Below are 13,411 nucleotides of genomic sequence, written 5' to 3' on the forward strand. Positions count from 1 at the left end.
TGTTACTGAACCTGGTTATTCTTTGAGCTTACTGTGTTGCCTATAACCATCTCAAGTGGGTATATTTTCTCTCATACTTTGGTACTAGAAGAAAGGTAGGAGATGTTGTATGCTCTTTATCTCCTGTTATTCTTTCCACTTTCCCTTCTTCCTTACAGTTTGAGCTCTGGAAAAAAGGAAAGCTATCAGGTGAGATCCCCAGAGCTTGTCATGATTGCAGTGACTTTGTTTTTGACCATTCTCCTTTGTTCATTGATTGGTATAGCACCAGGCTCCCTGCATTTCTTTCCATTACTACCTCAGTCACATCCTTGATGACTTGAACTTCCAATTGTTGATAATCCGTGACTTCTGCTTTCCTTCACTTTCTTCCTCTAGTGATCTGCACCTCCATTCCTTCTCAAGGAGCCACACACTCCTGTGGTCATTCCCTAGACCTTGTTATCAAAAACTCCATCTCCAATTTCGATGCTGCATGGTAATTATAAGCATCTCACTCTGATCTCCACCTTGTCTTCACAACTCCCTTCCTTTGGGAGTCTACCTTAGCTGTTTCTTTGATCACATTGTGACTTAAATGCAGTTATTCTACAGTTATTCACAGTTCCATTCCTGCCACCTCCACTGTAATCACTCCTTTGCATACACATTCAAATCTTTGCCCACCCCCCCTTCCCCATTCCACCCCCCCTTCCCCACTCCACCCACCCCCCCTTCCCCACTCCACCCACCCCTCATCACTGTTTAATTATAATCTTCTCTCTTACCTCTACATATTACCATAGCAATTTACTTGGCTTGAGAAAACATCACTTAATTTTCTGTTAAACCTCCAATGGACCCACAGCATACCTTGCCATATATATATATTTTTTAATGTTTGTTTATTTTTGAGAGAGAGAAACAGAGCATGATGGGGAAGGGGCAGAGAGAGAGGGAGACACAGAATTAGAAGCAGGCTCCAGGCTGTCAGCACAGAGCCCGATGCGTGGCTTGAACTCACAAACTGTGAGATCATGACTTGAGCCAAAGTCGGATGCTTAACCGACTGAGCCACCCAGGTGCCCCGATCTTGCCATATATTTTTGTCAGGTTATTCTCTCTCTTCTAGAAAGACTGTCTCATGCTTTTCTTTATTCTCAGCTAATGAACTCTTATTCTCAATAAATGTAAAGCAGTCTTTCCATCACAAAATTTACCAACCTATCTGTTAGGCAGAATAATGCTCCTCAGTCCCCCAGAGATGTTTGCTTCCTAATCCTTGGAGCCTGTCAGATGTTTTAGGTTACATAGTAAAGGGGAATTTAGGTCACAAATGAAGTTAAGTTTGTTAATCAGTTGACTAGACATGGGAAGATTATTCTGGAATATTCATGTGGACACAAAATAATCACAGGAATTCTTACAAGTAAAGAAAGAGGCAGAAGAGAACCCAATTGATGGGAGGATGAGAAAGTCATGATCCTCCTTTGATGGTTGTGAAAATGGAGGAGAGTCCTAAGGGCAAGAGTGTGGGCAGTCTCTAGAAGCTGGAAAAGCAAAGGAAACTGATTCTCCCCTAGAGCCTCCAGAAGGAACACAGACGTGCTGACCTTCATTTTAGACTAGTAAGACAAGTTTCAAACTTCTGTTCCCCATACCTGTAAGATAATCCATTTGTGTTGTTAGTGGTAATTTGTTACAGCATTCATAGAAAACCTACTCATTCAAATACTTGTCCATCCTGCAACCCCCTCACAATACATTATTTTACGTTCTGCCTTCCCTTGTTTAAATGGATGAACTGCTTTGTCTCATAAAGACAACGTTCTGTATGGTGCACTGGGCCCCACCTCTTCTTGTGTAATCAAGGACCTTGCTGCTGACTTATCTTTGCTGCGTTGTCAGTTTTCCCTCTTTACTGGATTGTCCTAATCTGTAGTATCGCTCATCTGGAAAGAAAAAAAAAAAATTGACCTCTTGTCTGCTTCAAGTGTCACACCTCATTCAAAGCCACCATCACCTTTCACATAGATCCTTGTCACCTAGATCACTTTAGTTATCTCTCAACTGATCTTGCTGTATGTTCTCTTCACTGTTATGATCTCCTCTTCATAGAGTAGCCTGAGTGACCTTTTTCAAGTACTAATGAGGTCACATTATTACTGTCTTACTTAAAACCCTCCATAGGCTTCCTTTTCATAATATTTAAAATTGGAAGTGCTTTCTGAGGCCAATGTAACCTGGCCCTGATCCTGGCTACCGTTCTACCCTTTTCTCTCTCTGCTGCAGCTACACTGACTTTTTTTTCTGTTTTTTTTTTTTAAAGCAAACTATCTCATTTTGTCCTAATGCCTTTGCACTTGCTGTTTCCTGTGCTTAAGATTCTCTTCTTGCAGATATTTCCATGCTCACTCCTAACTTTGTTTAGGTCTCTGCTAAAATATCCCCACTTAGGCCCATCCTGAAGTAGTACCCTCCTGTCCTGTCGCCCTCCCAACATTTGTTGATGAATTTGCTATCAGGCTTATTTTCTTTTTTCTTTTCCAGTCCTAAATTTTGAATAGGGGGTGGTCAGTAAATGGCAACAATAAGATGTAGTAGTATTAAATGTAAAAAGATGAGGAGGTTTTTGAAGGAGAAGAGAGAAGAAATGTATTGGAAGTAGCCATGAAAGACAATGAAAATACATACCTTACCTCCTAGAACTGGAAGAAATAGGATATAAGAGAAAAAAAACAGTGCTATGAGGAGATGATCTTTCCTCATAGTTGATGGGTTTCATGAGATAATGTGTGTAAAGCATTTACCACAGTTAATTGTACATATTAATCAGTACATTTCCTTCCATTGGCAGTGTATGTCTTTTCTGTCTTTTTTCTTAGAGGAAAGGAACAGGGACCATATAGGAAGACCTTTGTCAAAGGCAATGGTAATAGAAAAGTTAGGCTAAATCAGAATATTATGAGATTTACAGCAAACATACAGTTCTTGGAGAGTTAAAGTGTGCCCAAAGAATCATAGAATCAATTATCAGTGGCTTGCCAGGTGTGATTAGTGCCTTAAGTAAAACTAGATTTGGCAAAAAGCATTCTCCTTGCCACTCAAACAGAGCCCTTTTTCAACTGAAAACTATTTTATTTAGAAATCATAGCTAGATTTTTACTGCAATTAAATTATCTGATAAGCAGTCAACATTGAAATAAAGCCTAGGAGAAACTAATTCTCATAGCTCTTCTACAGGATTTCTTGCTGCCCTTTTCCCTTTGTCATTTCTATCCATGAATAAACTAGAAAGCCCTGCAGGAGTTTGGGATTATATAAGTCTCAAGGTGTACAAATATTTGAAACTCCATGGATTTTTGGCTGTTTCACATGGACAGATTTCAAGAGTGTACATTTATATCATAATTGAAAGTCCATCACCTTATTGTTCATATGATATTTTTGATGAATATATGAATATATTATCAAGTATTGGAGCAAGGATTATTTTCTTCTTTTGGTTGTAAATAAGCAGTTTTACTCTTGTTTAACTTTGAGAGATTGAGTTTGGATTTCCTGTTTCTTTTTCCAGAGAGCGAAGGGCGTTCCCCAACTCACATAACGGTGCTTTGTCGAGGCCGAGTCTTTGTCTTTGATGTAATGCATGAAGGATGTTTGATGACCCCACCAGAGATTCACAGGTTTTCAAACTACTTTCTTGAGTCTTGAGGTGTTAAGTTTTTGCTTGAGTTAAAAAAATAAATTTTGTTCACAATTGCCTTTGTATAAAGGGACAGTAAGCTAAAAAGAAATAATTCTGTATATGCTGATTTTTGCAAATTTATTATTTTTAGCTTTCATTAATTTTTAACTTTACTTTAGATGTATATGAATCTATTCCACTTGGAGAAAAGGAAAACATTCAGAATATTATCAATTCCATTTCTTGCCCCAGAATTTATCACCATTAACTAGTTTGGTGTATTCTGTCCTTCTGTATCCGTTCTAGTGAATTTATATGCACATAAAGACTTATAAAAAAGAATATAGTTTATATCTAGTATGTATTTAAATGCATACAAATAGTATGTACACGTAGTATGTACGTATAGTATTTTGTGTGTTTATATTTTCAAACTATATTATGGAAAATTTCAAAATTTTGAGGGAACTGTAGAATGAAGCTCTTCCATGTTCTCATACCCCGGCTTCAACAGTTATCATCTCCTAGCTTCAACAATTATGAATTCATAGCCTTGTATCAACTTGCCTTTTCTCCTCCCCTCAGTCTCCTATGGATTATTGTAAAGAAAATCTCAAGACCTAATGTTTCCACTGAAGTATTTTAGTATGTACCTCTAAAAGATAAGGACTCTTAAAATCATACACATGCAGTACCATTATCACACCTCATGACTTGCTTCTTTTAGAAAATGAGGAATTTTTTAATATCATTAATATACAATCATTTGTTCAAATCTTCCTAGATTGTCTTATAAATGTTGAGTTGTATGTATCTATATATATCTCTAAAATTTTTTTATTAAGTATTACAAACATGTACAAAAGTGCACACAGAAATATACAGCTACATACTCATGTAACCACCACCGGGTCAAGATAATAGAATATTTCCAGTATTTTAGAAATTTCCTTCATACCACTTGTCAGTTACCATGCTTTCTCTTCTTTTCAAGGGTAATTATTTAGGTGGCTGACGATTTTTACTAGAACAAAAAATGATGCTGTGAGAATCCTTGTACGTTTTCTTTCTGATTACACTTAGGAAAGGACTTGTTGAGTCATAGGGTATGTGAACATTGAAATTCAGTACATAATGCAGTTTTCAAAAATAGTTATACTAATTAGCACTTTCATACATATATGACTATGTGGGAGGAGTTCTTTATACTTTTTGGATGTGAGCCTTTTGTTGTATTTAGGTGTTGAAATCCACAGAATAGAAGATGTTTATACCCTATTAAAGTATCTTTTTTTTTTTTTTAGTTTTTCTATTAGGGAAGTTGGCACACAGTGTTAGAGAAGTTAAATTTTTAATTTTTTTAAATGTTTTTATTTATTTTTGAGACAGAGACAGAGCATGAGCAGGGAGGGGCAGAGAGAGGGGGAGACACAGAATGTGAAGCGGGCTCCAGCTGTCTCAGCTGTGCTGACAGCTCAGAGCCAGATGCGGGGCTCGAACTCAGAGTGAGATCATGACCTGAGCTGAAGTCGGACGCTCAACCGACTGAGCCACCCAGGCGCCCCAGATCAGTTTTAAGTGCGTAACATAGCGATTCAACTTTTTCCTGTGTTATACTATACTTACCAGAAGTGCAACTACCAATTGTCACCATACAACACTATTAGAATATCATTGGATAAAATTAGTAAGAGTTGGTGATTGGGCTTAGAAAGAAAAGAAGGTATTAAATAGGACTGAAATTTTTAAACATGGTTGGGTAGGCAAGTAGTATTATAACAGAAGGAGGCAACAGAGAGGAGGAGGAACCATTTCATTTTTTTTCTTGTTTTTAATAACTACTTTATTGAGATATAATTCACACACCATACCTTTCACCCATTTAAAGTGTGCAATTCTTGGGGTGCCTGGGTGGCTCACTTGGTTGAGTGTCCGACTCTTGATCTCAGCTCAGGTCGTAATCTCAGGGTCATGGGTTCAGGCCCCACATTGGGCTCTGTGCTGGGTTTGAAGCTACTTAAAAAAATAAAGGGTGAAATTTGGCATGTTTTAGAATATTCACAGAATTGTGCAATCATCTCTACAATCAATTTTAGAACATTTTGTTACCTCCAAAAGTAACCCCGGACCCATAAGCAGTAAAGCCCTATTGCTCCCCAGCTTTCACCCCATCCATTAGTAGACACTACCCATATCTCCCAAACACTCTAATTCCATTAGCCTGGCATAACCACCAATGGACTTTTTGTGTCTGTATATTTGCTTATTCTGGGCATTTCATACAAATGGAATCTTAAAATATATGGTCTTTTGTGTCTGGCTTCTTTTACTTAGCATGATGTTTTCAAGGCTCATCTGTGTTGTAGCATGCTTTATTACTTTATTCTTTTTAATGGCTGAATATTCCATTCTGTGGATATGCCACATTTTATGTAAATATTCATCACTTAATGGACATTATGAATCATACTGTCCTGAACATTAGACTTTTGTGTGAATATGTATTTTCATTTCTTTTGGATACATAACTAGGAGGGAATTGCTAGGTCGTAGCTCTGTTTAACTATTAGAGGGAATGCCAAACTGTTTTCTAAAATGACTGCACCATTTTACATTCACTTCAGCAGTAAATGAGGTTCTAATTTCTTAGCATCCTCACCTCACCAACACTTGTTATTATCTGTCTTTTGGGTTATAGCCATCCTATAACCTTGGCTATAAAAGGTGTGACGTAGGATCTCATTGTGGTTTAGTTTTGCTTTTTTATAATGACCGGGATCTTGAGCATTTTTTTAAATGACTAAGAACTTTATTTTTTTTTAAGTTTTTATTTTAATTCCAGTTTAGTTAACATACCTAACTGTATTAGTTTCAGGTATACAGTATAGTGATTCAACAATTCCATACATCAGCCGGTGTTCATCATAACAAGTGCATTCCTTAATCCTCATCATCGATTTAACCCAATCCTGCCCCCACCTCCCCTCTGGTAATCATCAGTTTGTTGTCTATAGTGAGGAGTCAGTTTCTTGGTTTGTCTCTCCCCTTTTTTCCCCCTTTTGCTCATTTGTTGTGTTCTTAAATTCTACATATGAGTGAAACCATATAGTATTTGTCTTTCGCTCACTTATTTCACTTAGGTCCATACATGTCATTGCAAATAGCAAGATTTCATTCTTTTGTATGGATGAATAGTTTTCAGTTGTATGTATATATACCACATGTTTATCCATTCATCAATCAGTGAACACTTGGGCTGTTTCCATGTCTTGGCTATTGTAAGTAATGCTGCTATAAACATAGGGGTGTATGTACCCCTTTGAATTAATGTTTTTGTATTCTTTGGGTAAGTACGCAGTAGTGTGATTGCTAGATTCTAGGTAGTTTTATTTTTAACTTTTTTAGGAACCTCCATACTATTTTCCACAGTGGCTGCACCAGTTTTCATTTCCACCAATGGTGCAGTAGTGTTCTTTTTCTTCTGTGCTGTTGAGCATCTTTTCATGTGCTTATTGACCATTTGTATATCTTCCTTGGAGAAAAGTCTATTAAAATCCTTTTCCAATTTTTAATTGGATTGTCTTTTGATTATTGAGTTGTAAAACTTCTTTGTACATTCTGTCTCTTACCAGATACATAATTTGCAAATATTTCTCTCCCTTTCTGGAGTTCTCTTCTCATTTTCTTCTTGACTTCCTTTGAAGCACAAATGTTTTAATTTTTACAGAGTCCACTTTTCTATTTCTTTGGTTGCTTGTGCTTTTGGTGTTGTATCTGAGAAATCGTTGCCTAATCCAAAGTCATAAATATTTAGGGGCACCTGGCAGTCTCAGTTGGTAGAGCATCCCACTTTTGAGCCTAGCATCATGAGTTGAAGCTCCACATTGGGCATGGAGCCTCCTTAAAAAACAAAAACAAAGTCACAAAGATGTATACCTATGTTTTCTTCTAAGATAAGCTTTTTTTCTTTTAATTTGGAAAGGGGACAGGGAGATGATTTTTAAATCAGCTGACTGAAACTGAAGTAGAGATATCAGCAAGCATTAGGAAATTTGGGACCAGAAATTTTAAGAGAAAGTGGGGTTGAAGTTAGAGATTTGGTTGCCTCTTACACAAAGGTAATAGACAGTTAAAGCTCTTAAACAAATGGATGAAATTACCAAAGGAGAAACTTGTAGAAGACGTCAGGAGAGGTCAGTGACAGATTTGGGGGAACGTTTGGCGGTGAAAAGAGAACAGTTGATCAGTGAAATAGACTGAGCAGAAAGCGAGGTAAGGAGACTGCCGTGGAACAGTGCTACAAAAGCTAAGATAGAAGATAATTTTAAGATTTACTCCTGGGTGTTAAATACTCTGTGATCAGGAAAACAGGACTGAGATAAACCTACTACATTTGTTTTATGGGATACTGTTGGTGACTTTCAGAAATGCAGTTTCAAGGTAATCATTGGAGGACAAAACCAGATTATAGTAAATGAAAGTGGAAAGTAATGAAGGCAGAAACCAGATTGTGAGAAAATCTCAAGTATAGAATATTTTGAAAGGTGTAGGAGTCTGAAATGTAAATACTGGTAATACAAATTTTGTGCTTTTAAATATCAAACAATGCATGTGTAGCTAAAAAAACAGATGCATAGATGGCCAAATTAAAGGAAAAGGGGTTATCCTAGTTACCAAATCTGTAGCATTTAAAAAAATTTGAACAGACTTTTAAAAACTTTATTGAGGTGTGATTGACATATGAAAAGCTGTACATGTTTATTGTGTACATCCTGATGAGTTTGGAAATAAGTACAGACCCATGAAACCATCACCACAATCTACCATAAACCTATCCATTACCTCCAAAAGTTGCCTGCCTCCTTTATTTAATAATTTTTTTGTGATAACACTTAACATAAAACCTATCCTCTTAATTTTTTAAAGCATACAATACAGTATTGTTAATTACAAGCCCTGTGCTCTACAGTAGATCTCTAGGATATTCATCTTGTAAAGCTGGAATTTTGTGTCCTTTGACTAATTACACCCCCCCCCCCACCCTTTCCTCCTTACCCATGTCCAGGAAACCACCATGCCACTCTATTTTAGCTTGCTCCTGTAAGTGATATTATGTAGTATTTGTCCTGTGTCTGACTTACTTCACTTAGTGTATTGTACTCCAGGCTTATCCATGTTGTTGCCAATGGCAGGATTTCCTTTCCTTCTTTTTTAAGGGTGAATGATACTCCATTGTACATATATGTTACATTTTGTTTATCCATTCATCTGTCAGTGGATACTTAAGTGTCTTACACCTCTTGGCTATTGTGAATAATGCTGCAGTAAACATGGGAGTGCAGATGTCTCTTAAGGTCCTGACTTCAATTCCTTTTGATATACACTCAGAACTGGGATTGCTGGGTCATAGAGTAGTTTTGCTTTTAATTTCTCAAGGAAACTCCTTACTATTTTCCATAGAGGCTGCAGCAATTGACATTCCTACCAACAGTCCACAAGAGTTCTTTTCTCCACATCCTCACCAACACTTATTTCTTACTTTCTCATAACCATCCAGATAGCTGTGAAGTGATGTATCATTGTGGTTTTGATTAATATTTCCCTGATGTGTAGTCATATTGAGTACCTTGTGCACTTGCTGGCCATTTGTATGTCTTTGAAGAAATGTCTGTTTAGTTCCTTAACCCATTTTTAAATTAGGGTTATTTGGTTTTTTGGTATTGAGTTGTAGGGATTCCTTATATATTTTGAATATTAACCTCTTATCAGATACATGGCTTGCAAATACTTTCTCATATTCTGTAGGTTGCCTTTTAATTTTGATGTTAACTGTGCAGAAGCTTTTAGTTTGATGTAATTTTTTGCTTTTGTTGCCTATGCTAAACCTCTGTGGATTTTGGATTGATGAAAGTGTATTTCTTTATTGAAGAACCCTGTTATTTGCCTGTCAAATGTTTAAAGATACAGGAAACTCATCAGTTTGGGAGTATAGAGTACTTTGGAGTGAAAATTTTTCTTTAATAGAGTCTTTAAAATGATTGTAAGTAACATGTGAAAACATTTAAAATTGACAACGTATTCTATTTTTGAGGTTACACACAAATATTAATTGGTTATAGAGTAATTCTTCTGTTAAATATATATGCACATAGTTTTTAGTTAGGTAAGATGTACATAATATTTGTGATATCATTTACAGAATATTTTTCAAGTTCTCTATTGTAAGGGGTATTTACTTAGACCCCAGAAGTACATGTACATTTTGAAAGTATAAATAACACCAGCCAAACAGCAAATTTAATTACTTAAAGTTATTAAATATACTTTTGTGTTAATAGGCCACACACTTTAAAAACAAAAAAAAGGAGATAAGGTGTGGGAAATTGCTGTTGAGATCATAATCCCTTTCTTTGGATAATACATCAAAACATTTAAGTACTGATAAACAATATGACCTATTAAAGGCTAAAAGTAGCTAGTGATCCTGCTTATGCTTTTTTTACATATTCTTTCTTTAATCTTCCCTAAGGCAATTGACATATATTCACAAGAAGTGCCATAGTGAACCCGATGGACCTGGGATACCAGCATTAACCAGTGAGGAGCGAACCCGATGGGCTAAGGTTATAATTTATAGTTGTGTGTGTGTTTTTTTTAACTGAGGTATAATTGACATAACATTATATTAGTTTCAGGTGTACAGCATAATTAGATATTTGTATATACTGTAAAATGATCACAATAAATCTCACATAATTAAATTTTTTGTCTTGTGATGAGGACTTTTAACATGTATTCTCTTAGCAGTTTCGAAATATGTAATAGGGCATTATTAACTGCACAAGTATCTCCCACTTTTTTAAAGTTTTGGTTATGTCACTACACTCTCACAAAGTACCTACATTAGTACTGGGTTTTGTGCATTGAAAGAAACCCAAGGAGGATGTTTGCTTTCATGAAAAAAGGCAAAAAGCAAAAATAGTGTCAGCAAGTGTGTGTCACAGCACGTTCCTTGAGCAGCAAGAGTGGCACACCAAGCTCATTCCCCTGGAGCCGCCTTCAGAATCTCACCATCAAGCTCTGGGCATCTGTGTCTGGGAGCACCTGTGCTTTATCTGACTTTATTTGTGCATCCCTTCGCAAGATGTGTCCTGTGTTACCAGTAAAGCAAAAGCGAGGTTATTTTTGGAGAACGTTCAAACCTGTTTCCATATAAATTAATAGTAATTGCCTCTTTGCTCTATACCATTTTGGCTCATGAAAGATTTCATAGGAATAGTCTACTTTCAGGTAGAGGTTTATGCTTTTCTTTTTTTTTTAATTTTTTTTTTTTCAACGTTTTTTATTTATTTTTGGGACAGAGAGAGACAGAGCATGAACTGGGGGGGGGGGGCAGAGAGAGAGGGAGACACAGAATCGGAAACAGGCTCCAGGCTCCGAGCCATCAGCCCAGAGCCTGACGCGGGGCTCGAACTCACGGACCGCGAGATCGTGACCTGGCTGAAGTCGGACGCTTAACCGACTGCGCCACCCAGGCGCCCCTATGCTTTTCTTAATAAACCTTTTCCCTAACAGACTATTTTTAGATTTTCTGGATATATTTAGTTTGTAACATTTAATCATTATTTCTTTGTCTCTTAGGCACGAGAATATTTGATTAGTCTTGATCCAGAGAACTTGACTAGGTTAGAAAAAATTCAAAGCAGTTTACTGGTGTATTCCCTAGAAGATAGCAGTCCACATGTAACGCCAGAAGATTATTCTCAGGTACTTGACTATCTTGTTCTGTTACTTCTTCTCACAGATTATTCTGGAAGGCTCTTGTGTATATTAAAGATGAAAAGATTTTTTTGTTACATGCAGTTTCTTAAAATTTTTACTTAGCTGTCATATATACATTTACCAGATTGAAGCTTACACATAAATAATCCTTTGTAAATTCTTGCCTCATTGTTTAGGTAATTTAGATATATCTTGTACATTATTTAAAGAAGTATGGCTATTGTTTGGATGAACAGAAAATTTGCATGGGACTCTGGGCTAAGTGAGCTTATCATGCCAAAGGTGACATGAGAACCTTCCGGTAACCCACAGCAGTGTGCCTTGACATCTTAGTTGGTGAGGTCTGTTCTAGGAGTTATATCACTCTTGTAAGTAATTTATCATTGATTTTTATTCACACTGACTTTTAGTGAGTCACAAGTACATAGTAAATGTGGCCTTATTTTGTTTCCTTCCCTGCCCCCCCAGGGTAATGTTATCATTTCCTGGGAAACAATAAAAGGTAGTATTCGTACCTGTAGAAGTCTCTTAGGCTTTTGAAAACACTTAAATTATTTCATAATGGATTCATCACGATTAAATAGTAGAAAAAATAAAGGATTGAAAAATTTTGTAAGTAAAAATAACTTTAGCTGGACTTCTTTAGTAGGAAAGTCTGCAAGCTTTTTTAAAAAATTTTTTTTAATATTTATTAATTTTTGAGAGACACCGACAGACCGTGAGCGGGGGAGGGCAGAGAGAGAGGGAGACAGAGAATCTGAAACAGGCTCCAGGCTCTAAGCCCGGCCAGGGGCTGAACTCAGCACAGAGCCTGATGCGGGGCTCAAACTCATGAACTGTGAGACCATGACGCGAGGCAAAATTGTATGCTTACCCAACTGAGCCACCCAGGTGCCCTGGGAGAGTCACCAAACTTCTTGAGGAAGAATATATTTTAATGTAGTGTTTGAACTTTTACTGCAGTCTAGTTAGACATGCATTTAGGTTGTAGCCCACTACACGCGTATACACACATAATGGAAGTTTCACAAAATAGTAATTACTTTTGCTGTTTGTGACAGACTCTGATATTTATTTTTATTTTGTACTTTTTTTGTAATGAATGTTTACTCTGATGTGCTAAATTGTTCTCATGGCTCACTAATGGGCCAAAACCTACTGTTTAAGAAACAGGCTTAGTAGGGTATGAATTCTTGAAATATTCTTCTTGTAACTAGACTCTAATGACTAAACTTATCACAGCTTCTTAGACTATTCAAGTTGCAAAAGCTTTGTCTTTTCCCTTCCAAGTTCTCTAAACACCCATGAGTATTTTACCAGCTTTCTGTTTACTGGTGGGATTTCTTGAGATTTTGAGAAATACCTAGAGACAGGGCTGGAATTAGTATGATCTCTTGAGTATAATTATTATCATTTTATTAAATTTGGTTTACCTGAAGAGGAAAAGTGGGTTTTGTGTGTGTTTGTGTGTGTGTATATACACGTTTAAGGTATAAATTCTTATATACCTTTTAATATTAAAATTCTTTTAATTTTAAAACATTGAATTTGTTTTAGGTAACTGCAATGATTCTTGCAGGAGATCCAACATTACGCTGGGGAGACAAATCTTATAACTTGATTTCCTTTTCCAATGGAGTATTTGGCTGTAATTGTGATGTAAGTAAACTACTAAAGTTACTTTTCCTTTCAATTGTTGAGGTTAATTTAGCGGCAATAAACTATAGTAGTTAGGCTGTGCTGTGGTCAAATAAACACTTGTGTAGTTCTGTAACATTATACTAAAAGGCTTAGTTATGAATTCCAGTGAAGACAGAGTATAGGACAAGTTATTTTTATTCGTAGTAAGGCTGACGGTTTGACGTGTATCTGCAAAGTGGAATTTGCGTGTATTTTATGTGGTTAAGGATTTTAAAGAGTTTTGAAGGTCTTGAAGTCCACTGTTACCTGTTGGTTGAGAGT

The 13,411-nt window shown here is 36.5% G+C and overlaps 1 protein-coding gene across 2 annotated transcripts in view; it reads left to right on the forward strand.

The window, feature by feature from the left end:
• Nucleotides 1–13,411, forward strand: part of CROT (carnitine O-octanoyltransferase) — a 47,561-nt gene that overhangs the window by 15,966 nt on the left and 18,184 nt on the right. For both annotated transcript variants that reach the window (XM_049641388.1, XM_049641389.1), the window contains exons 7-10: nt 3,557–3,665; nt 10,197–10,290; nt 11,309–11,434; nt 13,007–13,108. In XM_049641388.1, coding sequence (XP_049497345.1) covers nt 3,557–3,665; nt 10,197–10,290; nt 11,309–11,434; nt 13,007–13,108 — 431 coding nt within the window. The remainder of the gene's footprint in view (nt 1–3,556; nt 3,666–10,196; nt 10,291–11,308; nt 11,435–13,006; nt 13,109–13,411) is intronic.

The sequence above is a fragment of the Panthera uncia genome, chromosome A2, assembly GCF_023721935.1.
Source record: "Panthera uncia isolate 11264 chromosome A2, Puncia_PCG_1.0, whole genome shotgun sequence".
Classification (NCBI taxonomy): Eukaryota; Metazoa; Chordata; class Mammalia; order Carnivora; family Felidae; genus Panthera; species Panthera uncia.